We start from the raw sequence: 27277 nt of genomic DNA, 5'->3' as shown, positions 1-27277 counted from the left end.
ACTGCAATACAATTTCTCCAAGTCTATTGATACATCAAGCAAAAGGAGTCCCATTGGGAAAAATTGTTGCTCTGTTTGACAGGCTACAAAGAAAATCCAACTTTTACTTCCTATACTCCATATAATCCGCCATATAAGTCACAAGGTCTAGATGACAGCAAGCTGTTCCATGTACAGAGTCCATCCTGTGAAGAAGCTTTTTAATCTTTCCGGGTGAAGTGTAGTTATATACCAGGGAACACTTATATTAGTGTAATTCCATGTTTCCATTAATGGTCATGAATTGCAAAATTGTTGATCATGACATAACTGGGGATTCTGATTTAGGATTTATACACCAATGAGTCAATAGATTTAAGACCAGCTCTTTCCAAACCTACACCCACAAAATACCAACAGGTTAAACCAGCAAATATGAATTATAAATGCAAAGAAGTTTCCTGAGCTTTGAGGGCTGTCATTTAGATACACCTGCTGTACAGCATTCAGGAGATTTTGCCAAGTTGTCAGTCCTCTACATTTTGTGAAACATCGTCCCTTGTTCGTTACCTCATGCAGCACTCTATTACATTATTTAATTAATAAAACAACCTTTCTTCTCTTGGCTAACCATTTCAATACCACTTGCAGGTACTTATATTTCTTACTAGCCTGTTCAGAAGGCATGCAAGTGATGCAAACTGACTATATGGATCATAGTGCCAAATGAGGCAAAGAGTTTACTGAAGCCAAAGAATGGACATCACTGTCATTTTCCAATCACCGAATTGTTACAGCTTAGAAGGAGGCCACTCGGCCCGTCATGTCTGCGCTGACTCTCCGAAAGAGCATTTTACCTAGTGCCACTCCCCAGCCTTTCCCAGTAACACTGCACATTCTTCCTTTTCATACAAAAATCCAATTCCCTTTTGAATGCCTTGATTGAACTTGCTTCTTTTGCCAATTACCTTAAATCTGTGCCCTCTTGTTCTCGATCCCACTGGGAACAGTTTTTCCCTATCTACCCTGTCCAGACCTCTCATGATTTTGAATACCTCTATCAAAACTCCTCTCAACCTTCTCTTCTCCAAATAAAACAGTTCCAACTTCTCTAATCCATCCATGTAACTGAAGTTCCTCATCCCTGGAACCATTCTTGTGAACCTTTTCTGCACTCTCTCCAATGCATTCACATCTTTCCTAAAGTGTGTGCCCAGAACTGGACACGATACCCCAGTGGAGGACGAACCAGTGTTCTAAGCATAACTTCCTTGCTTTTGTATTCTATGCACCTATTCATGAAGCCTAGGATACTCAATCTGTCCTGCCACCTTTAGTGATTTATGCACATATACACCCAGGTCCCTCGATTCCTGCACCACCTTTAGAGTTGCACCTTTTATTTCATATTTTCTCTCCCCGTTCTTCCTATCAAAATGAATTACTTCACACTTCTTTGCATTGAATTTCATCTGTCACTTGTCCACCCATTACACCAACCTGTTTATATCCTTTTGCAGTTCAATACTATCCTCACAGTTCACAATGTTTCCAAAAGGATTTCCCAACTTGTTTCTGGTTCATAACAGGGACCTTGAAATTTTTAACTCTATCTTCTTAAAGGGGAACGTCAGTGAGTCTTGAAAACTGACCATTTATTCAATCTTTGATTCTAAAAGGTATAATATATTAACTATATCTAAATGCTACCTACTTAAGCCTATTATACCTATATTCCATCACACTACCACCTGGAAGAGGGTGTAGAAGGGTGGGTTAGTAAATTTGCGGATGACACGAAGGTCGGTGGAGTTGTGGATAGTGCCGAAGGATGTTGTAGGGTACAGAGGGACATAGATAGGCTGCAGAGCTGGGCTGAGAGATGGCAAATGGAGTTTAATGCGGAAAAGTGTGAGGTGATTCACTTTGAAAGGAGTAGCAGGAATGCAGAGTACTGGGCTAATGGGAAGATTCTTGGTAGTGTAGATGAACAGAGAGATCTTGGTGTCCAGGTACATAAATCCCTGAAAGTTGCTACCCAGGTTAATAGGGCTGTTAAGAAGGCATATGGTGTGTTAGCTTTTATTAGTAGGGGGATCGAGTTTCGGAGCCATGAGGTCATGCTGTAGCTGTACAAAACTCTGGTGAGACCGCACCTGGAGTATTGCGTGCAGTTCTGGTCACCGCATTATAGGAAGGATGTGGAAGCTTTGGAAAGGGTGCAGAGGAGATTTACTAGGATGTTGCCTGGTATGGAGGGAAGGTCTTACGAGGAAAGGCTGAGGGACTTGAGGTTGTTTTCGTTGGAGAGAAGGAGGAGGAGAGGTGACTTAATAGAGACATATAAGATAATCAGAGGGTTAGATAGGGTGGATAGTGAGAGTCTTTTTCCTCGGATGGTGATGGCAAACACGAGGGGACATAGCTTTAAGTTGAGGGGTGATAGATATAGGACAGATGTTAGAGGTAGTTTCTTTACTCAGAGAGTAGTAGGGGCGTGGAACGCCCTGCCTGCAACAGTAGTAGACTCGCCAACTTTAAGGGCATTTAAGTGGTCATTGGATAGACATATGGATGAAAATGGAATAGTGTAGGTCAGATGGTTTCACAGGTCGGCGCAACATCGAGGGCCGAAGGGCCTGTATTGCGCTGTAATGTTCTAAAAAAAAAAAATATTAACTCCCTCCAGCACCGGCACAGTATATACCATCTACAGGATGCACTGCAGCAACTTGCTAAAGCTCCTCTGACAGCACCAACCAAACCCACGACCTCTACCACCTCGAAGAACAAGGGGCAGCCTATGCATGGGAACACCACCACCTGAAAGGTCCCCTCCAAGTCATCCTGACTTGGACTTATATTGCAGTTCCTTCACTGTCGCTGAGTCAAAATCCTGGAACTCCTTCCCTAACAACACGGTGGGTGTACCTACACCACATGGATTGCAGCAGTTCAAGAAGGCATCTCAACACCACCTTCTCAAGGGCAATTAGGGATAGGCAATAAATGCCGGGCTTGCCAGCAAGACTCACATCCCATGAATGAATTTTTAAAAAATCCTGTAAGGCACTATACAAATGCAAGTCTTCTTTCTTTCGCATACCATTTCTTTTCCTGGCCTACTCACCATAAAACCATGGGCATTTACAGCATAGACAGAGGCCATTCGGCCTGCTATGTGTATGCCAGTCCTTTGCAGCAGCAATCCAGCAATGAAATCCACTGCCTTGCTCTCTCTTGAGTTTCCTCTGCTTCAAATATTTTCTTTGAAAGGTGCAATATTCTCTCTCTCAATCACTCCTTGTGACAGAATATTCAAACTCTTAATGTAAAATGAAAATTCTTTTAGCTTCTCAGTCGTTTAGTAAGCAATTTAAATTGATGACCCCTCATCACTGACTGCCCAACCAGTGGAAATAGTCTTTCTCTATTTACCTTATTGAACACTTTCTCAATTTTAAAATCCTATTATTTCTCCTCGTAGCCACCTCTGTGCTGAGGTGCCATTCCACAAGGTGTAATCAGCCCTCTGGCACCTCTCCAAAAGGTAATTTCTTCATGTGTGCGTCTGAACAGTATCAACAAGCTTTTTGGTCATGGAGGTACCATTGCTAAGCTTAATCCACAAATGTATGCTTTAAATCAGGGGTCATTGGATAGTAATTGGAAGTGGAGAAGCCCTGGCTGTTTTCCCCTCAATTAGGACAGCTATACCCCAACTGCTACCCTAACGTCACTCCCCACACATTTAGAAATTGCTCTGGATCCCTTTAGTCTGCATGGGATTTACAGACTAAACTATCAGGAGGGGCCCACTAAAACCTTTTAAGAAGGATTATCAATTTGAACCCTAGATATGGAGGAGGAACCAGAGGACTGGAGAGTGGCAAATGTGACACACCTATTCAAGAAAGGACATTCCGAGTAACTACAGGCTGGTCAGTTTAACATCAGCGGTGGGTCAGGTTTTAGAAACAATAATCAGGGGGAAAAAATCAACGGGCACTTGGAGAGGCTTGAGTTAATTAAGAAGAGCCCACACGGATTTGTGAAAGGCAGATTGTGCTTGACTAATCTAATTGAATTTTTTAATGAAGTAACTGAGAACATTGATGAAGGGAAAGCAATGGATGTTGCCTACATGAATTTTACAAAAGCGTTTGACAAAGTACCACATAAAAGGCTCATGGAATGGGAGGGTCAGTGTCAGCTTGGATAAAAAGTTGGCCTAAGGACAGAAAACAGTGAGTTGTTATAAATGGTTGTTTTTCAGACTGGAAGATGGTGTTCCCCAAGGTTTGTGCGAGGACGATTGCTTTTTTTGATATATATAAATTACTTACATATTGAAATGCAGAGTAAAATTACAAAACTTGCCAATGTCACCAAACTTGGAGGTGTGGTAGATAATGATACCAATCGACTGCAACAGGACATAGATAGGCTAGCAGAATGGGCAGACAAGTGGCAGATGGAATTTAATACACACAAGTATGAGGTGATGCATTTTGGCAGAAGGGATAGGGAGAGGAAATATGGTCTAAATGGCACAGTTAAACTGAGTGTATGGGGCAGAGGAACCTGGGGATTTATGTGCATAGATCTTTAAAGGTGGCAGGACATATTGAGAGAGTAATGGGAGCATATGGGATGCTTACCTGCATATGGGATGGCTTCATAAGTACAGGTATTGAATACAAAAACAGGGCAGTTTTGCTGAACCTGTATAAAACTCTGGTTAGACCATAACTAGAGTATTTTGTTCAGTTCGGGCCACCACACTTTAGGAAGGGTGTGAGAGTCTTTGAGACGGTGCAGAGGATATTTACAGAGATGGGGAATTTTGGAGGTGAAGGTTAGATTGGAGAAGGTGGGGTTGTTCTCCTTGGAACAAAGGAAATTGAGGGGAGATTTGATAAAGATGTACAAAATTATGACAGCGTTAGATAAGGTAGACAGAGAAAAGCTGTTCCCATTAGCAGATGGTACAAGGACTAGGGGTCACAGATTTAAAGATTTGGGCAAGAGATGCAGGGGGAATGTGAGGAACAACTTTCTTACATAGCGAGTGTTAATGATCTGGAACTCACAGCCTATGAGAGCAGTGGAAGCGGAGACAATGAATGATTTCAGAAGGAAATTGAATGGGCATTTGAGGGAAATAAACTTGCAGGGTCAAGGGGGAACGGGACCGATTGGATTGCTCTACAGAGAGCTGGCATGGATTCGATGGGCCGCATGGCCTCTTCTATGCTGTAATGACTATGAATCATTGGCTTAATTTTCACCTATTTTTTTACTCATGTTTGTTTGGATTCTCAGGCACAATCCTCTGACTTTACCTGCATCTCCTTTTTTGGTCTTTTTTTGTCTTGCTATCCTTTTTCCTCCTTTTGTCTGTCTCACTCTCACATGCGACTAATGTGATTCACATCACGCATGCACAAATGATATTTGCAGCAGCTCCTTGGAGGGATTAACCTAATCCCACTGATTTCCCCCGCTCGGTTATCTTACATGTTAGGCCTTTTCAAGAAGCTTTTGTTTTCTAACAAAGATGAACAAGAAGTACAACATCAGGAAATGTTGGTGGAATGAACAGTATGTGATTCCATGTGGGACTAGGCACGTTCTGAAGCCATCAGAGGATGTTCGGCTGGTGCTGCCCACCTTGAGACACCCACTCTGGTGTTGTGTGACCTTTGGTTGATGGGGGCTCCTGACATTCTGCAGCGAGTTATGGGATTGAAGATACAATTTACACGCTGTGGCACTGTGATTGCACCTGATGCAGTCTGTGCTCTGACATTAACCCAGGGCAGGCATGATTGGCAGCTATGTGCTGGGTCCGCTTCATGCTGTGGTTATCGTTTTTGTACAGCAAATTATCTTCCTCATCCTGTTCACTCTGCGATGTTGTGGCAGACACACAAAAAGAGAAAGCAAAATGATGGGCATTTCCAAAATAACAAGAGCTGCAAGGCGTGGAATACGTGGGCAGCGCGATTTCTTTACTGATATGAGAGGACCTAAAAGGGCAAACTGCTATAACCAAATTCTACTGGACAGCTGCTAAAACTGTAGTGAGTTTAAACACACTGTCCTGAGGGTTTGCGAACAAATTGTGTACTTTTCCAGAAGGCATATTGTGATTCTGATAGGATTTACCTAGAAACAGGAGTAGGGCATTCAGCCCCTCCAGCCTGTTCTGCCATTCAGTTAGATCATGGCTGATTTGTATCTTAACTCCATTGACCTGCCTTGGTTCCACAACCTTTAACATCCTTGCCTAACTAAAACCTATTAATCTCAGTTTTGAAATTTTCAATTGATCTCCAGCCTTAACAGCTTTTAGTAAAAATAATTACTAAAAATAAAAAAATAAAAAATTGCTACCACAAAGGCACAACTGATATGTGTGGCAGCTCCTTGAACAAACATTTCATTTTTTCCTATAAACTTGACTTGGCCCTCAAGGGATTAATAATGCTTCCTGAAAGCTCTACTGTTATCTGAGTGATACACTCTGGGCCAATGGAAGACCAATCTTCTTTTACATCCTCCCAAAACAGAACAGGTGCAAAACCAGGGTCGCCGATGCTGGTTGGATGTATTCCTGGAGGTTTCATCTATGATCTCCTGCCTCCGGCTGCTCCACATTGTCAAACAGCCCTTTCTTCTCCATCTCCCAAATTTTTATAAGTTTTTAACAAACACAGACAGAGGAAATTGAAATGAACACATTTTTTTAATGTCCCGATAATTTTTTGCATCAATGCCTAGGAGATTCATCTTTAATTCCTGGAAACTCCAGGACAATGCTGGAGGGTTGGCAACCTTACGCAGCACATGTGTGTGAAGCTCATAGCTGATTTCCCACTGCACTGTCATCTGTAGTTCACTTCCAAAAAAAAAATGTGTTTATGTTTTGTTGTTTGTTCTAGCTGTGAGTCAAGCTCCCATCTGCTTTAATCTTCTGGCATAGATTGTGAATGCATTACTTTACATATGACAGACATGGAGACATATGCAGTCATGTCTTTACACATCCATTGTGTTCCTCCAGCTTTGTAACTTGGACATGCAGTAACACGTTAATCCCCTGACTGGTGGCAGTGGGTAAGAGACTGCATGGGCTGGATGGTCAAGGGCAGCTGAGCTAGCATAGACTGGAGGATGTAACAACATTATCTGGAGTGCGTGATGAGGAGACCAAATGGTTCTGAGGGTGTGATGTAGCGGAAGCTTCTCTGGTTAGCTGATATCTCAAGTAAGCACTCATTAAGGGATTCAAATGAGGCCATGGACCAAAATAGTAAAACGTGAATAATTTATTAATGTTACTTGGATTTCTTAATGTGTTTCGTCCTTGATCACCCTGCAGCCAGTGTTACTTGTTAAAGTTACAGACGGGATGCATGGCAACAGTTCTATTTTGGTGTGGTGCTGGGAAGGAATAAGGAGCTTCCATGATCAAATCCCGTGATCTTAATGGAAGCTGGATTTTGTTTCTCTGGATGATTTATCGATGTGATATGACCTGTAAGTAGGGACATGGCATTGCCTGCATATATAATAAGGCTGCAACAAAATTGAGGGGTGCTGGTGACATTTGAAGTCACTGGAATGAAGCCCAGGCAGTTTATCTTGTCATCACAGACCTTAAATTGTGTTAAAATGCATCTCATCACATCATTAATGATAAGGGCAGGAAAATGTATCATGGCAGAGGCAATACAGGAATGCAGAGTATGAATGTGCTTTCTTGACGGGATTGTCCCCAAGTTAAAGGATGCCAAGTGCCAGTTACTAGGTGGCATGTTTTGGTTAGCGCACAGCCCTTTTCACCTTTGGGACTTTGACTCAAATGTAATAGAGATGGACAAAATGATGGTTTCCTTTGTCTGGTGTACAGTTCGCTGGAATGAGTTTGGAGCACTTTCAGTTCTGTTTCTAATGGGCAAATTACAGCCCATAATTCCCCACTAATGGTTGCAAATTGTCAACTTCATTCAGAGAGAGGTCAGCAGGTTGGCTAGTGAGAGAAACAGAAATGACATTGATGTGGGAATGCTGCTCTTCTGAGGTAGAATTAAGCTATGTTATTGAAGCTGAGGGCTTTATTCTGCACTTATCTCTTTGATCAGGCTCTTGGACACTTGTCCCAATGTCTTCTCCTTTGACTTGGTGTCAAATTTTGTCTGATTATGCCCCTTGGGACATTTTACTTCATTGTAGATGCTATAGTAGTTGTTCTGCTGACCAGAAAGCAATGAACCGTGACACACCGAGTGTAAAAGGTGGAATAATACTGGCCAAAACTGACATCCTGTACCTGACTCAGCAAAACTCACTCTCCCCCCGCTTCCCCCCCACCCCACCCCCCAACCATCCCTGCTCTGAAAACTGTCCCATGCTCAAAAACCATTTAAAAAAAACAGATACATTATAAAATCTGCACTAGCTGACCCAGCAGTTAAAAGACTCTGAAGACATTGTGGAGGCTCCATGTCTTCTACAATGTACCCGCAGTAGCAAAGTTAAGTTGAGATAGTCAGCTTAAACTCGAGCACATCATTCATTCAAACCTGACGATTTTGTTTAACATATTTATTTCTGTTCATGAGTACAGAATATATCTTTCCCCCACTCCTTCTCATGATTTTATTAGCAGCCTCCAAAAAGGCCACGGTCCCTCCCAGTGATAGAATGGAGGGTCATCCAGCAGTTAACATTACAAAGCGACCATCATTCTAATGGCACAGTTTGGGTGGGGGAGGGGTGCAGTGGGCTAGATATCCTTTACTCATGAAAAGAAATTATGTTAAACAAAATTATTGGGTTTGAATGAGTGAGATGCTGGAGTTATGGCTGCTTATAGTGACACCACTGTTCCCAGCAAGAATGGCAATGATTAGGTGATTCCCCCGTCAATCACTGCTGCAAATGACTGGAATTGGTTTCATGAACATAGTTTGTATTATGTAATTATCCTACACACTTCGCAGTTTGCTGGAGAAATAATCCTGCTTTAAAGGTTGTCAGGATGGTGAGAGTTTTTGATAGAGTAGATAGAGAACGGCTGTTCCCTCTGGTGAGTGGGTCAAAAACCAGAGATCACAGATTTAAAATCATTGGCAAAGGATTGAGAGGCGATGAGAAGATATTTTTTACTCAGAACATAGAACAGTACAGCATAGTACAGGCCCTTCGGCCCACGATGTTGTCAGGATCTGGAACACTTTCTGTGAAAAGATGGTGATTCCTAAACAATTTTAAAAGGGAGTTGGAGAGGTACCTGAGGATGAGGAACCTACATGGTTATGGGTAAAAAGTGGGGATATGAAACTAAATGTGACTGCTCTTTCAAAGAGCCAATGCAGGCACCAGGGCCTCCTTCTGTGCTGCAAGTTTCTATGATTTCTATAATGGAGAGAAGTTGCAGCCGATTTTGGTCATGAATTCTATTTGCTGTGTTCTTCAGAAACTCTAAATAGACTCTGTAGACTGTTTGCTGTAGTGTGCTGTTTAAACAGACTCTGGTTGCTGAGTAAATAGACTCTGAGTCCTGCTGTAAACCTGCTCTGCCTCCTACTCATTGGGTGACACAGTGGTGTGAGTAAACACTCTGTTTTTTGGCAGGCAAATATACAGTCAATGATTAGCAATTTGCTGAGAATTAGCGAAGCGAATTTGAATTTGTTTTCCCTTTTGAACATGAGCTAAATTGTATTGGAAGGGTTGAATTTTCAAATGCCGGCGGGGTCAGGACCGGGGTGCGGATGCAATTTAAAAATCGTGATCTCTGACTGCATCTCTGGATCCCGACACCTCTGGTACAGACTCCAATTTTTAAAGTGAGGGCAGGGGAAGGGAACAGGGAATCCGCTTACCTCCAATTAACAGTCCATTAAGGTCCTAGAGGAGCTTGTTTAGGGGTCGGGGAGATCAGGACTGGAATTTTCCACGTGGATTCTGGCAGGTTCGAACAGTCTGGTTCACGTTAGTGCACAGCTGTCGGGTTCACAGTGGGGGCAAAGGGAAACTTTTTTTACGGATGAAAATTATGGGACCATCGGGGATCTTGCGCCGGATCATGTGCATTACTTCAGTTTTGGAGTTTGAACACCATCTTATTCTTTTATGCTGCTGGCCCTGTAAGGAGCTGCCTGCTCTCTTCAGCAAGGTAGAGGCAGGCCCCATCACGGCTGCCACTGCCTTTTCTGCTCAGACTCTGCAGGCAGCTCCCGCCTCCTGGTTATGCTCGGTGCCACTAATTAGGTGCAGAGCTCACCTCCTGCCCAATTAGGCCATTTACATTTCAAAATAGCATCGTGTGAACAATGCAGTTGAGGTGTGGAGTCGGGAACCAGAAATTATCCAGCTGTATGGTCCTGACCCTGTTTTGAAAATCCAGTCCCATTTATCAGAAGAGCAGTGTGTGGTACCAGGTAGGGGAAGGGTCTGATCTCCCACAATCTCATGATTTTGCAATATCCGTTCTGTTGCCACGGACAGTGAAAACTGAGTCCTTTCCAGGTTGATGTTGCTTAGCCTTCTGGCATCTGATTCAGAGAACTGTAAGCTTGTACCTTTAAATGCTAAAAGTACAGCTCATGAAGACTAATCATCGGAAACTGGTAAACCTGGTGTGTAAATATAAGAAAAATTATTTATTTTAGTTAGCTTGGTCCTGTTTGGATTACTGCAGAATTAATGGAAGTCAAGTAAAGTGTCACATAGGATGACACGTTAAACCAAGACACTGCCTGCCTTCTCAGTGGATGTAAAAGATCCCACGACACTCTTCGAAGAAGAGCAGGGGAGTTATCCCCGGTGTCCTAGCCAATATTTGTCCCACAATCAACGTCACTAAAATAAAGGATGGTCATGCCATTATCACATTGCTGTTTGTGGGAGCTTGCTGTGCGCAAATTAGGTTATCGCGTTTCCTACATTACAATAGTGTCTGTACTGCAAAGGTACTTCATTGGCTGTAAAGCTTTTGGAACGTCCTGAGGTTGTGAAAGACAGTATAGAAATTACAGAATAAACCTACTAAGCCGTCAAGGAGCCTAATTTACTGTAACTTAAAAGCAGAAGGGATCTGAAATGTATTTTTGTGTCCAAAACCCTCAACATTTTCTCTGCACTGCTGATTACCATCACAAAAATTACAGAGAGATGACCACTTCAAATGTTGCTGAAATGACGTCTCATGCTATTGTCAGAGTCCATTTGCAGAATGGCTATTTGAACCCGACACTTGTAGCTGGTTGACATTGAATGCTGACAAATGATTTTTTTTTTCCTTTTGTCTTTAGGGAGTAGATTCCACATCACTTCATATGGAGCCTTGTACATATCTGATGTACAAAAGGAGGACGCGCTGTCTACGTACAGGTGTATCACCAGACATAAATACAGCGGAGAAACGCGGCAGAGCAACGGCGCCCGTCTTTCTGTTTCCGGTAAGGGCCTTGCTGTTAATGTTTGGGTTTAGCATCTTGTCTTTCACTGCCACTCAGGGTTGCCAGGATTGTCCTGAGTCTCCAGGAATTAAAGATGAATTGAAGACCTTGGAGAAGGTGCAGAGATTTACCAGAATGGTACCAGGGATGAAGGACTTCAATTAGGTGGAGAGACTGGAGAAGCTAAGGCTGTTCTTTAGAACAGAGAGGATTAAGGGGAGATTTAATAAAATTGTTAAAAATTGTGAGGGGTTTTGATAGGCTAGATAGAGAGAAACTGTTTCCACTGGCAGATGGGTGGTATTTAATGTAATTTTAAAAAAATGTTTCTTTAATTTTCTTTGAAGACTGCTGGGGGCCCTCTGTGAGGCACAGGGTGCCCGATCAGGAGGGCCCCCACCCACTCGGGCCCACAAGGAGTCCGCCTTGTTTTACTGGGCAGCCACTACAGGTGCTGAAGTTCTCAGCCACCGCTGGTAAAATACCATTAAGGGCCTCAATTGGCCTGGTGCGGGCGGCCTGCTGCTTGTAAAATTGCAGTGCGGCAGGAAGGTGATGTCAATGGCGCTCCCTGCCTCCCACACAATTTTACACACACCCCCACCCCGCCTCCAGCCCTCTCACACGGTGGGGTTTAAAATCCTGGCCAGTACAGAAAGTGCATTAAACTGTATTTAGAAGCCAGACGAGTTGTCTCCTGCCCTAGTCTAGGAGTCATGTCTGCCAAATTGAAAATCCTCACTGTGGCAGTTAGCAATGGAAGAGTCAACTCAACTGGGGTATCTCAAATGAGAAAGAAATATTCTGAGCACATTGCAGCATTGACAGTGCGATTTTAGCTCGGTCACTCAACACAAAGGACACAAAATATAAAGTCATTTTCAAAATCAGAGCTTGCAAAGAATTCAAATAATTACTTATTAATTGTTGTCACAGTGAAGCATAGAGGACTCAGCTCGTATTACAAACTATTGCTTAGCATTTATGTGTGGGGTTATGAATCTAAAGTTTTACCCTTCCTCTGTGACATTATGCTCAAAGTATTTACAACACAGAAAGAGGCCATTTGGCCCAACAAGTCCATGCTGGGGTTGATGCTCCACACGAGCCTCTTCATCTGACCTCATCAATGTATCTATCTATTCCTTTCTCCCTCTTGTGCTTATCTAACTTCTCTTTGAATGCATCCATGCTCTTCACCTCATAGTGGTTATGTTATTAGACTAGTAATCTGGAGGCCTGGACTAATAATTCAGAGACATGAGTTCAAACCCCACCACAGCAGTTGGGGAAATTAAATTCAATCAATTTAAGTCAATCTCAATATTAAGCTGGTATCAGTAATGGTGACCTTGAAACTACCAGACTGTCGTAAAAAAAAACCCATCTGGCTCACCCTAAAATGCCCTTTAGGGAAAGAAATCTGCGTCCTTACCGATCTGGCCTACATGGGACTCTGGACCCGCAGCAATGTGGTTGAATCTTAACTGCCTTCTGAAATGGCCTGGCAAGCCACTCAGTTGTCTCAATTAGGGATGGACAATAAATTCTGGCCTTGCCAGTGACGTCCACATGCTGTCAATGAATTAAGAGAAACCTACTCCCCGTGATAGTGAGTTCCACATTCCAATCATGCCCTCTTTTGTGTCAATTCTTCTGCAAAAGAGGTTTTTGAGATGGTAGCACAAAAGCTGATGCTGGGTGGGTTGGACGGGGCAGGAGGAATAATAATATAGGAATAATAAACAAAACATGCCCAAAAAAAATCTAATGGGGTGTACAAGTTCTTGTACTTTATAACCACATTTCACAGAAATATGACCTTAAATTGCACGAAGTCCACAATTATGATGTATTCTCTCAACAGGTGCTCATGCAGTAAACAGAAAGACCTGAAAGTGGCCTCTAGGACCTTACTGTTTCTCTACATGGGCTGTTTTCTAATGATACAGTAGTGGGGGAGTGTTTAACAATGGGACATAATCCAACAGCAATGTTTAATGATTCAGACAGAGTTGTGTTTGATTTGAAGTAACACTGCCATGTGACACAGATTTAGACTCCACCTTCCTTGCCCCTACTTCTACTGTCAGGCACATGGAGTCCTGGTTAATCTTCTGTAATGCTGCACATGGTGAATTGTTCATAATAAGGGCTCATTAAGCCCAAAGAGCGACTGCACTTTGCAGTCCTAGCAAAGCCAGAAATACACTTCCCCTCAGAGCATGGACACTTTTCCTCTACTTTCCAAATCTGTTCAAGAGGGTCTATTTGCCTTTCCATTCTTCTGCTCCCCAAGTGTTACATTGCCTATATCTTTCCCACCCGTCAGGGTCTTGGTTTGTTCCTTCTCCGCCAGTGTCTGACTCAGCGTCTGCCCCCTTTCCCTAATACATGACCTGCTTTCACGTACAGAGTAATAGTGAAGTAAATAGTTTGCAATTTTTGTCTGCTAGAAGTTATTTTTTTGGTAGCTGCCTTGCCCATTTCGACTGGTTGAGGTTTGAAATCTGGAACTTTCGCCCCTAAAAGTTGTTGGCTTACATGGGCAAAGGCATAGAGAAAAAAAATCACATGCCAGTAATAGAGCCTGCATTACTTTCTGTCCAATAATAAGGATGGATGGAGAATTGGACAGTTCTCTCATACCCACATGACCTCACTTTCCTCTGTGTGATCCCATATGCCCAGGTGCAGGAACAGAATCTCTCTGGGATGGACAGGCTTTGAACTTGCAGCTCATACACTGAAACAAGCAGTAATATTATGGCAAATAAAGCAACTAACATGTCTGGAATAGCTTTATTGCTGTAATAATAACCCTGTCCACAAAATAAATATTCAAAACACAATCTTAAGTAAAAATGCATTGTCTACTTGTGTTCAGCCTGTGTTTTATTTTTATTTTATTTAGAGATACAGCACTGAAACAGGCCCTTCAGCCCACCGAGTCTGTGCTGACCAACAACCACCCATTTATACTAACCCTACAGTAATCCCATATTCCCTACCACCTACCTACACTAGGGGCAAGGGGCAATTTACAATGGCCAATTTACCTATCACCTGCAAGTCTTTGGCGGTGGGAAGAAACCAGAGCACCCGGCGAAAACCCACGCAGACACAGGGAGAACTTGCAAACTCCGCACAGGCAGTACCTAGAATTGAACCCGGGTTCCTGGAGCTGTGAGGCTGCGGTGCTAACCACTGCGCCGCCCATTCTTCCCCATTCTCTTTCTCTCTTTCATTCTTAGAGGGAAACTGTTTCCACTGGCAGGAGGGTTGGTAACCAAAGGATGCAGATTTAAGATAATTGCCAAAAATTAAGATAATTTCCCCAGAGGGGAAATGAAGAGAATTTTTTTACAGCGAGTTATTATGATCCGGAATGCGCTACCTGAAAGGATGGTGGAAACAGATTCAATTGTAACTTTCAAAAGGGAATTAAATATATATTTGAAAAGGAGAAATGAACAGGGCTACGGAGAAAGAGCAGGGGAGTGGGACAAATTTAATAGCTCTTTCAAGGAGCTGGCACAGACATGACAGGCTGAATGGCCTCTTCCTGTGCTGTAAGCTTGTATGATTCTGTAATTAGCACAATCTTAATTTTACTTCATTCCTAATTTATGTACCCCACCTATATGTAGCCTAAACTTTTCTCTGTCATTATTTTAAAATTTGAACCCTTCTTTTGGCTGTTGCTTTTACCTGGTCCATTTTGAAACTGTAAAATAATTAGCCATTGGCTCATATTAGGACAGTTTTTCAGCGAGTTGGGTGGCAGAGATGCAAAGACTGGCACTGCCACAAGCCAGAAACATGATCCATCCCATTTTTGCCACACAAAGCCCAAAGCGCGAAGCGTTCTTGATGGATGTGATGCTCACCAGTAGCTCAGAAACTAACGCCAGTCGAATGAGTGAAGCTCATCCTGCCTTGCTAAAGCTATCAAATCGTCATGGGTTTTGTTGCATCAGATCGTTAAATGGCATCAGTAAATTAAACCCTCTCAGATCTGCTCACGAACATGGTCAGTTATATATATTAAAGCCATCACGTTCAAACTTCTGGTGATGCAACCTCCAGTATTGCTGTTCTCTGAGAGTTCCAGAACATTGAATCTCAGCTGTTGCAATTGTGTTATTTTTTTGACACCATCCAGTGGAATGCTTTGACAAGGGATCAATGTAGCTTGGGGAATAACATTAAAGGTTAGAATTAGCATTTTTAGCTTTCAGCACTGGGTTTTTAAGGGATCTGTAAAGTAAAAATTAAAAATATAAATGCCAGCAGTTGGATATTCACCTTAGAATAAGTTAAGTCTTGGGGCTATCCCAATTTTAATTCCATCCAAGAAAATGTTTCTCTCTCTCTCTCTCTCTCTCACTTTCTGTCTATTTGTCTTTCCAGTCATTTTTCCCTTCCTTTCCACCATCCTGCCTTACATTTTCCCTCTTCCCTTCTCTCCTTCTATCGCTTAGTGTAAACAGCAATGAAATTGAAGCTATACAAGGTTTGTTTACAGGGACGAACTCCAGTTAAACCCCTCAAAATCTGCATGTTTTCATCTGCAGATCCTATGGAATCAGCACCTACAGTGTTGGACAGTTTTCAGTCCAGAGAAGTTAAAACTGGGGAAACCGTGGAGCTTCCATGCATTGCTTCAGGCTATCCAAACCCAGCTATCCGCTGGCTGAAAGACAACAGGCCTTTGCCAGTAGATAGCCGGTGGACCAAGCGCATAACGGGCCTGACGATCAACAACTTACATGTGGAAGACAGTGGGACTTACATCTGTGAGGTGACAAACACCTTTGGCTCAGCGGAAGTTACCGAAATCCTTAAAGTCATAGGTAAGATCTTTTTGTGTTTCCATAGATGTTCATTGAGGTTATGGATAAAGCTGCTAGGGGAATGGAATAGGCTGCAGTTCAAGCCATCTCCATATGGAGAGTTTACAACATTAACCAAAACACATAAAGCAATGGCCTAGTTACTTGAATGTCTATTAATCGCTATCGTGAGTGACAGCGTGATTTGAAACGGAAGTGAAATACTGCGGATGCTGGAAATCTGAAATAAAAACAGAAAGTGCTGGAGATACTCAGAGTTCTAGCAACATTTGTAGCGAGAGAGAAACATAGTTTGTGTTTCAGGTCGAGGACCTTTCATCAGAACTGAAAAATGTTAGAGATTTAACTGGTTTTAAGCAACTACAAAGGCAGGGCAAGAGGGATGGGGAAGAAAGAACAAGATGGAAGGTCTGTGAAAGCAGATGTTGAATGACAAAAGGGATAATGGTGCAAGACAAAATGGGGGAGTAATGGGACATGTAATGAAACAAAATGGGTCTGGAGGAGGTGTAAATGGCAACAGCAGAATTATCAGCTACAGCTGCTGACCCAAAGAATGGGAGCTGTGGTTATCATGTGAAATTGATTGACTTAATGTTGAGTCTGGAAGGCTGTAAAGTGCCTATACATACGAACATGCGAATTAGGAGCAGAGGTAGGCCATTCGGCTCCTCAAACCTGTTCCGCTATTTCAATAAGATCATGGCTGATCTGTTTGCATCTCGAATTCCACACTCCCGTCTACCCCGATAACCTTTGATTCCCTTGCCTAACAAGGATCGATCTACCTCCACCTTAAAAATATTCAGTGACCCCGCCTCCAGCACCTTCTGAGGCAGAGAGTTCCAAAGTCGCACAACCCTCTGAGAGAAACAATTTCTCCTCATCTCGGACCTAAAAGGGCAACCCCTAATTTTAAAACAGTGCCGCCTAGTTCTGGACTCACCCACAAGAGGAAACATCCTTTCCACATCCACCTTGTCAAGACCGTTCAGGATCTTATATGGTTCAATCAAGTCTCCCCTCACTCTTCTAAACTCCAGTGAAAACAAACCCAGTCTGTCCAACCTTTCCTCATAAGACAACCCGCTCATTCCAGGTATCAGTCTAGTAAACCTCCTCTGAACCGCCTCCAATGCATTTACATCCTTCTTTAAATAAGGAGACCTAAACTGCACAGTATTCTAAATATAGAGTGTTGTTCCTCACGCTTCTACTGAGCTTCATTGAAACAGTGTTGATGGTCAAGGACAGAGAGGTCAGAGTGGGAGTGGGATGGACATTTAAAATGGCAAGCGACCAGAAGCTTGGGGTCAGGCTTACAGACTGAATGGAGGTGTTCAGCAACGTGATGACCCAAGCTGCTTTTGGTCTCCCCAGTGTAGAGAAGGCCATATCATGAGCAGCAAATACAGTATATTAAACTGAAAGAAGCACAAGAAAATTGCTATTTAACCTGAAGAAAGTGTTTGGGGCCCTGGACGGTGAGAAGGGAGGAGGTAAAATGGGAAGAGTTCATAGGAAGTGGAGGGACTGTTGCGGTGATTGAGGAATGGACCAGGGTGTCATTGAACGAATGATCCCTTTGGAATAATGAAAAGGGAGGGGTAGAAATGTTTAGTGGTGACATTACACTGGAGATGGTGGAAATGGTGGACGATGATCCATTGAATGTGGGGGCAGGAGGGGTGGAAGGTGAGGACACAGGGAATCTTACCATGGTTCTGGGAGGGAGGGGAAGCGGTGAGAGCAGAAGTGCGGGAAATGGGACGGTCATAGTCGAGGGCGCTATCAGCCAAATGGAGGGAAATCCTCTGTTGAGGAAAATCAGAAGCACTGCTGTAGAAGTCGGCATCATCAGAACAGATGGAATGGAAGCAGAGAAACTGGGAGATTAGAATGGAGTCCTGAGAGGAAACTGGGCAAGAGGAAGTGTAATTAAGGTAGCTCAGTGGGCTTATGGTACATATTGATCGACAGAAATGGAGATAGAGAAGTTGAGGAAGGGAAGAGAAGAGTCATAAATGGACCATGTGAAGGTGAGACAAGGTGGAAATTGGAAGAAAAGTTGATGAAATTTTCCAATTCGGGCCGAGACCAGGAAGCGTGACTGATATATCTCGGATGTATCAATGTATCGGAAAAACAAGTGAGAGAGTGGAACAAAGAATGTTCCATGTATCCCACAAAAAGGCAGGCATAGCTAGGACCCATACAGGTTCCCATAGCGACACCTTGTACTTGGAGGCAGTGAGTGGAGTCAGAGGAGAAGTTGTTCAATTTGATAAATGTGTTTTGATTTGACAGATATGTTTGTAATTATGAAGGGATGGGATGTGGTAGATAGAAACAAACTATTTCCAGTGGTTAAAGGGTTTAGAACAAGGGGTACATGGATATACGGCAAATTTAAGAGATTGAGGACAGGCAGCTCGAGAAACAGAAAGGGTTAAGTGGCTGTAGATTTCACTGCTTGTGATTGAAGCAGAGACCATTATCAACATTTCTCAAAAGGTTAAATTGGTGGTCAAAGGAAAGGGGGGTAAAGGGATTTGGGAGGCCAGACATATGGGATTAGGACACTGCTCATCTGGAGGAGAAACACCCACACAGACTGGTTGGACTGAATGGCCCATTTCTGTGTTGTAATTCTATGTGAAGAGGGAGGGGCAGAGGAGAAATAGGTTTTGTTTTGTTTTGTTGAGAAGCTGAGGATGCATTGCGAAGCATACATTCTCCTACATGGGAAATGACTTCATTTCTAAGAGCTATCTCTATGTTAGAAAAATATTAGCCGTTCACACTGTGTGGCGCAAAACTGTGTTTATATAACTTGAATATGATAACTTCAGAGCAAAGATTGCATGCGGTTCTCATTAGTCATAAGAGCAATACTGAGGGAGTTTTCGGACATTGTTATTTGAGGAACAGGGAGTTCTCCTGATATCCTGAACACATTTCATCCTTCAATCAATGCCACTAAAAAAAGCAGATTCATTAATATACTATCAGAGGAACCTTGATGTGCCCAAATTGGTGGTTGCTTTTGTCTACGTAATAACAATGCCTAAATTTTAAAGTAATCTTTTAGTTGTAAAGCACTTTGGTATGTCCTGAGGATCTGATAGAAAGTAAGACTTGCCTTTATATGACGCCTTTCATGACCCCAGGATGTCGCAAAGCACTTTACAGCAAATGAAGCAATTTTGAAGTGCAGTCACTAGTGTTCTGTTGGAAACACGGCAGTGCACAGCAAGGTCCCACACACAAAAGCAAAATACTGCTGATGCTGGAAATCTGAAAAAAAAAATAAAATGCTGGAGATACTTGGGAAGCCTGGCAGTATCTCTGACGAGAGAAATAGAGTTAGTGTTTCAGGACAGACATTGGATGGGTTATTCTGAACTGTACCGATTTGGATTTACTTTGAGAGGAAAATCCACATTTTTGCTTTTGTTGGATGTTGAAAATGTAACATGCCTGTCCGTCTCAACAAAATGGTAACATTCAGACCTCAGGGACAATTTCTGTGGTGCCTGTCTAACATTTGGATTAATCATATGTCTGAGTATCCAATGTTTAGGTGTCTTTTTGCCCAAGGTGTTGTGGACAGTCAACAGGCCTGTACCCCTCTTGATTTTTGATTGTTCTTAACAACTATTCAAGTATAGTCAACGAGAGTGAGGGGGCATTTACTCAGCTGAAATGCTTCTTTCTTGGCTTGAGGGGATCGGCACACCATTGTACTCTTCAATTTCAGATTCAGTTCAGTCAGAATTTTGAGTTGCCTACATATTTGCCAATTTAATATCCCCAACCCTCTCCCATTCATCTTGGGGGGAATTAAAATTCCTCTTCTCATTTATCGATTCAATAAGGGAGGTGGGAAACATGGTTAGACAGGCAGAACACAATGCACTATGGATGAGATAAATTTTTAAATAACTTGCTTAATATTTCATTTTAACAAATATAACTGACTTACTGGGACGTCAGTGCAGGACACTGGGCATTGCCATGATCGCTTTGGTGCATTTGGATCTTCCAACAGTGCTGTCATGCCAAGAGCTCCAGAATTCGTGATGCATTGTGCAGATGGGAAGGTAGCTCTTTTATCCTGACAACTCATAGTATTGTCTGCCAGATGCATGAAAGAGTGGATATTGCACTGGGTGTCATGGTAATACAAGGGCTGACGTTAGAGTGGAGAGCATTGGCTAATGCTATACCACCAGCTGCTCTGTGACATTGAAAGGGTAGGCACTCAGCCCGTTAGAGAGTCGGAACATTTTGGAAGACAAGCAAGGCCAGATCATGGGCTGGTCAGCATTATTCCATTTATATATGGGATGAAGTAGAGTGGAAGGAGATTGTTGTGGAGCATGAACACCAACAAAGACCTGACACGCCAAATGGTTTGTTTCTGTGCTGTAAATTCAATGTAATTTTATTTCACTGGATTTGGTTTCCCACTGTGTGTGAGACATATTAATCTGTTAATGGGGGCGGGGGGGGGGGGGAATGGTGGGGAGTGGGGGTGGCATGATGGGAGACAGTGGCATAGTAGTAATGTCATTGGACTAGTAATCCAGAGGCCCAGGCCAATGTTCTGGGGACATGGGTTCAGATCCCACTATGGCAGCTGGTGGAATTTGAATTCAATTAATAAGTTCAATTAATTAATTTTAAAAATCTGCAATTGAAAACTAGTCTCAGTAATATTGCCATGAAACTATCATTGATTGTCATAAAAACCCATCTGGTTCTCTAATATCCTTTAGGGAAGGAAATCTGCCGTCCTTACCTGGTCTGGCCTGCGTGTGACTCCAGACCCACAGCAATGTGGTTGACTCTTAACTTCCCTCCAAAATGGCCTACCAAGCCACTCAGTTGTCAAGGGCAATTAGAGATGGGCAACAAATGCTGGCCTTGCCAGTAATGCTCACATCCCATGAAGGAATATGAAAAAATCTTTGCTGAAATCAGATATTCATTACAAAAAAACAACTAAAATGTTTTAAAATGACGAACACTCGTCAGAGAAAATCAAACAGGCTACATCAGGCTTGCACACTGTTAGGTTACCTTACTCAGCTTTTGGCTTCCCCTTGTAAATCGTGGCGCGGAGCCAACTCCCCCTTGGCCCCTTTATTCCCTCCACCCGCTTGATCCTGGCCGTCACGTGGGACTAAGTCCTCTTAATTCAGGCTCAGGCTGGGTTTTGGGATATCGGGGTTACAGGAGAGTCACCCTCCATCTAATCCACCGGCTACGGTTAATGGCTTAGTACAAAGAGGAGGAAACTCAGTCCTTTCTTTAACTATCAATTTACTTTATTCACGTTGTTGTACAATGTAAGAATAAGGCTTATATACTTGGTTAGACAAAAGCATGCAACTCAAACTGGGTTATACAGTTAATAACAAAGCTAACTAGAATCGATAGGCACACCCACTAGGTTCCTCTGACCTTTCCCTGACCTAGTCACAGAAAACAAAGGATAATACCTGAAAAAGGGAAGAGCTGATGCTGGCCAGGCGTTCTGTTTTCTCTCTCTCTTTTACTTCGTCGCCGCGTTGCTCACGTAGGGTCTTCCACTTCCGCGATGGTTGGTCTCCGGAGTTTCTCGCTGGCTCTATGCCCGAGATTCTCCATACTTATTCTCTTTCTTATCTCTTCGAGCTATGCTGTCTCTTTCCCGTTGGTTTAGGCCTGCTCACCTCGTTCGTATCTTCTCCTTATTGGCCCAGGCCCAAAGACCCCGGTAACACTCCGTGTCCAAATAAGGCTCTATTCCTGTGATCTCTCCCTTGTCTTTCATATAAATCAATTAGTTCAAACTGGTTTTTACCAGCACAGGCCAGTGTCTGAGCTCAGGTTACTTCAGTTCATGAGCTGTTCAACAGTGTCTGAGCTCGGGTTACTTCAGTTCATGAGCTATGCAACAGTTTGTAACAGACTCTGTATTTCTTGCAGCCCCTGGCCAACACCCTCCTTTTAATATTCTTTGTCAAGGACTCTTTAAGTCACACAACCCGCTTCCAGCTATTGGGCAAAGCAGAGAGGGTTTCTGACCAATCAGCAAGGCAGTTCCTGTTTAACTCTTAGCCTTCGAAAGGGAATTGGATAAATGCTTGAAGGAGAGAATATTGCAGGGATATGGAGAAAGATCCTTGGAGTGGGGCTAATTGCATTGCTCTTCAAAAGAACCAGCATAGACCCAATGGGCCAAATGGCCTCCTTCTGTGCTGCACTACTCTATGATAAGCTTCATTATGTTCCTTCACGAATGTTGGACTTGAACTCCATAGAGCTAGTTTACGACCTGTGTACACATTCAGAAAAGTCTTGGGTGGGGCGTATAGGTTTAAGATATCTATATGCTTGCTGCTGTACCACACTGCTTCAATAACTTTTTTCTTTTTATTTGTCTGTTACTTTTGCAGATCCACTGAGGGTAACAGTGACTCCAAAGAAACTGAAAACTGGTATTGGCAGCACTGTCATCCTGTCATGTGGTGTGATGGGTTCTCCTGAGTATGTCATCAGATGGTACAGGGACACTGAGCTCATCATTCCCGATGGTTACATTTCTATTCGAGGAATCAATAACGATACACTTCTTATCACATCTGCACAGAAGAGTCACTCAGGAGCCTATCAGTGCTTTGCCACCAGGAAATCCCAAACGGTGCAGGACTTCTCCATCATAGTGCTGGAAGGTACATACTTTAAAAAGCAGAGAACACGGGGCTAAAGATGGATTTCATGAGTGGGGTTGCCATGTCTTCCAAGTTGGGACCCTCTCTATGCCTTGGCCATGTCTTCAATGCTGCACTGTCACACTGTTTAAACTTTAATAGGTATAAGGTGTCTGTCTTGACATAGAAGTCCAGAGACTTGAGCACATATTCTTCACTGACACTTCATTGCATTATTGAGTAGAGTGATGCACTGTTGGAGCCGCCATCTTTTGGATGAGACGTTAAACCAAGGTCCCGTCTGCTCTCTCAGGCAGACAGAGAAGATTCCACGGCAGTATTCAAAGAAGAGCAGGGGCATTTTCTCCAGTGTCCTGGCCCCCAATATTTACTGCTCAACCAAAATCACTGAAACAGATTATCAGGTTATCATCACATTGCTGTTTGTGGGATCTTACTGTGCACACACTGGCTACTGCGTTTGCAACAACATTTTCCAAAGTACTTCCTTGGCTGTGAGGTGCTTTGGAACGTCGTGAGGTTGTGAAAGGCACTATAGAAATGCAATTATTTTTTTCCTTAGCGGTTAGTTGGTGATATGACAGGCTCGCACTTCCACTTTGTCTGTGGGCCCATGTCCAACCCAATCTGCTGGGATGAAAATCTCTGCTCTGTACCATGAGTTTGAGCACGTTCGGCAAGTGCATATGGTTAAATGGCCCATTGCAACCAACAGCCTAGAATTAGGCATGAGGGTGCTTGGTGTGGGAAATAGAATAGCTCACATTGGTATAGTCAGACTTCACTTCAGAGGATGGGGCATAGTGGATGGCCATCAACATGCATCCGGCCCATCCTTCGCCTAATTTCAGAGTACGCAATGGTGAAACTGGAGAGGGGGGAGTTTTAACTCTCCCCCACACCCAGGTGGGGTGGGCGTAATGGTGTGGGAGGGTTACCCACTGCCCTCACTCCTTGATCTGGCTGACTGCAACATTAAATTGAATGTGCCAAGGACACCGGCCTGTTGTCGTTCTGTAAATAGGCAGACCAGGTCCTGACGATGTCACTGGGACCTGACAGCCATCTTAACACTGGCCTGGCACTTTCCCAACAGGCTGAAACTAACAGGGAAGGTGTGCGGGTGGAAGTGGAAAGATCAGCAGGAGGAGACGGCAGGGAAGGTTATTTCTTTCCTCTGTGGAGACAGGAGGAGCAGGACCTTTCCTGGACTGGCCAGCCACTAACCAGACCTCTTTCCCTCCCCAGGACCGCACAGCCCCAACCCCCAACCCGGCCAGGTGTATACATTGTAAAAACCTGGTCCCATTTCTCCAACACTGACATCCTTCTATCACAATGGGCAAAAAAGATTTTCTTTTGATTTTCAGTTAACAGTGTTACGACAAGGTGAGAAAGGGGTCTAGGGCTCCCCTCTAGGCCTTTTCCTGCTTTGGGCTGTAACAGGGTTTAACTTTTAAAACACAGTGTTTTTAGCTTCCCCTCAATGAGTCCTTGCTCACTGCTGTCTAATTGTAATTGCAAAGAAATCAACCAGACAGAGTTTCTCAGATTTAAACAAAAAAGGTGTGAGTTTATTAACCTTAAAACTCTAACTCAGTTAAAACTACTAAAAATATGCGATGCGACCATGCTAGCATGCACACGCGATAAACACAAATGCAAATAGAAACAGAGGAGGAGAAATAATTAAAGAGGAAAGGTTTGAAGTATAGATAGGGTTCAGCTACTGGTTTTGGGTTGGATGGAAAGTCTTTGATTGAAGTTAAGTCTTGCAGTTCTCATTGGGGCCCAGTGCACACTTTCAACTTGTTTCGCTGGTCTACTGTTTTGATGCTTAAGTTACTTCCGTGGGTCCCTGGAACTTTGCGTGAGAGAGAGAGAGACAGAGAGAGAGGGAGTGCTCTCTTCTTGAAGTTCATTTGCACTCTCTTCCTTTTTGTTTCGGGCACAATTCAAAAGCCCCAGGCTGGCCAGCAGATTAGTCATGTGACTAGCTCCTGTTTGAAACAGCCTCTCCTGCGGGGCCTGTAGATTCCTCCAAGCTTACCAGATACTCTCAGTGGGGGGAGGTGGAATGCTGGCTCTTACACAGTCAATGGCTGTCAATGTCTTTTGACATCACTATTGACAAAACCCATCTGGCTAATTGGAGCAGGGAGCACTCCCATTGTCTCTCCATGCAACTGTCTTTTAGAATGCAAATGTGCAGCCATGTTTTCAGCCACTGTTCTGTGATCTTTTTAAAACAAATTATATTCGATGTCCCGTAAGCGTTCAAATAACGTTCCATATGATGAAATTAATATATTTCCATCGGGCAGATGTGGTTTCGGTCACAACAGTTTGGTGGCAATGATTGGACACTGAGTGCAATATTTGGGACTTTACATTTGCAGTTCCTCTCAACAGATTGCTCCACTGGCAGTGAAGGCAGATTCACTCATGAAAAAGGAACCCTTTCGATTCATTTTATCTTTCTATCCTCCTCCCCGCAGATGGAACGCCTCGAATCATCTCGTCCTTTAGCGAAAAGGTGGTCAATCCGGGTGAACAGTTTTCCCTCATGTGCACCGCCAAGGGTGCCCCTCCCCCGAGCCTCACCTGGACACTGGACGACGAGATAATTATCAGAGACATTGGCCATCGGACTAACCAGTACACCATGACAGATGGCACCACCGTCAGCCACATGAATGTCACCAACCCGCAGATCAAAGATGGAGGGGTTTACCGCTGTGCAGCAAGAAATCTAGTCGGCAGCGCCGAATATCAAGCGCGAATAAACGTAAGAGGTGCCTGTCTACTTTTCAATATCCGATAGGATAATTTCTGTTGTTAAGTGTGTTGCGTTAACCTGATATTTTACTCCAAGTGTACATTTGTTTGATTTTTCTTCAAAGGGCTGTGTTTCCTTCATAAACGAATCATCATCTGAATGTATCCATATCACCAATAACTGCATATTTGCCTCCCCTGTTTATTTATGAGGCCTGCTATTTCCTGACACCCTTCCCCCCACCCCCTACCTCAGACCTACGCACACTGGTCCCCAATCATAAGATGATCCGAGGCAGTCAACCTTCGAGGTTGTGTTATCTTGGGTGTCATCAACTGGAGATGTGCAAGACACTTGTAATTTTTTTTTAATTCATTCGTGGGTTATGGGCATTGTTGGCTAGGCCAGCATTTGTTGCCCATCCCTAATTGCCCTTGAGAAGGTGGTGGTGAGCTGCTTTCTTGAACCGCTGCAGTCCTTGGGGTGTAGGTACACCCACAGTTCTGTTAGGAAGGGAGTTCCAGGATTTTGTTGGTACGGTGCAATGTAATGGACCCAACCTCTAGAGAAATAGTGACCTCTGAGCTGGAAAAAAAGGGGCGTGGGAGATACTTTTTGCTGCAGGTCTCATGATTTGCTGTTGGGTCTCCACTTAAAACTAAAGATGCAAAGTCAGATTCCCTTTCTTCTGACGATGGGAATTACAGGTCTCCACCACCTCTTAACCCAGAATGGTTAAATAAAATAATTCTCGGTAGCTGGCACACTCTGTTTGAATGCTGCTTTCCTAAGACTACCTTTACAATATAAAATCACATGTTGCTAGATGTCTGTGTTCTTGAAAGGCCATCCTTAGGTCAGAGCAGTCTGCCAATAACTGACCCTAGGATCTTCTCTTGGTCCCTCAAGGGCATCCACAATCCAGAACATCTTGCCCTCACTATATCCTGTACCAGACACTCCTGGGAGAGATGGGAAACCTTTATCTTGTCACCACTTGCACTAACATATCACCTGGAGTAAAGCAACGCAAATTAAGCCTGGTTAAAGATGACTGGCATGATTTTTGAACGTGGACTCTTCCATTCAGCTGAAGTTACACTGAAGTTGGCATTACAATGTTACATTAGATTCAACTATTGATAAAAGAAGCTTTAAAATAAAACACAGTAACCTACAGTTTTAAATCTACCATTCTTTAATGAACAACTTTGTGGTGACACAGTGGGATAGAAATTAAACCTCGCAGCTCGCAATTAAGGGCCGGATTTTATCTGGGTGACAGGGGTCTTGGCCACCGACTCAAGCACCGACGAGAGCCCTGTGTTGCCTCCTCTGGGGAAGTCCTGCCTCATTATGAGCGAGTTAGGCACTTAAGTGGACACTAGCAGGCCTTCCCTGTGATTAAGGACCTCTGATGATGGAAGTACTGCCTGTTGAGAGCTGCCAACCAATCAGAGGCTGATA

At 43.4% G+C, this 27277-nt stretch overlaps 1 protein-coding gene across 1 annotated transcript in view; it reads left to right on the top strand.

Annotated features, from left to right (window-relative positions):
* Positions 1 to 27277, top strand: part of dscaml1 (Down syndrome cell adhesion molecule like 1) — a 504300-nt gene that overhangs the window by 297147 nt on the left and 179876 nt on the right. Inside the window, exons 4-7 of the mRNA XM_068054032.1 lie at positions 11307 to 11453; positions 16031 to 16309; positions 22756 to 23031; positions 25530 to 25826. Of these exons, the coding sequence (XP_067910133.1) occupies positions 11307 to 11453; positions 16031 to 16309; positions 22756 to 23031; positions 25530 to 25826 (999 nt within the window). The remainder of the gene's footprint in view (positions 1 to 11306; positions 11454 to 16030; positions 16310 to 22755; positions 23032 to 25529; positions 25827 to 27277) is intronic.

This window comes from Heterodontus francisci, chromosome 22 (genome assembly GCF_036365525.1).
Source record: "Heterodontus francisci isolate sHetFra1 chromosome 22, sHetFra1.hap1, whole genome shotgun sequence".
NCBI lineage: Eukaryota > Metazoa > Chordata > Chondrichthyes > Heterodontiformes > Heterodontidae > Heterodontus > Heterodontus francisci.
This window is presented reverse-complemented; position numbering and strand designations above follow the sequence as displayed.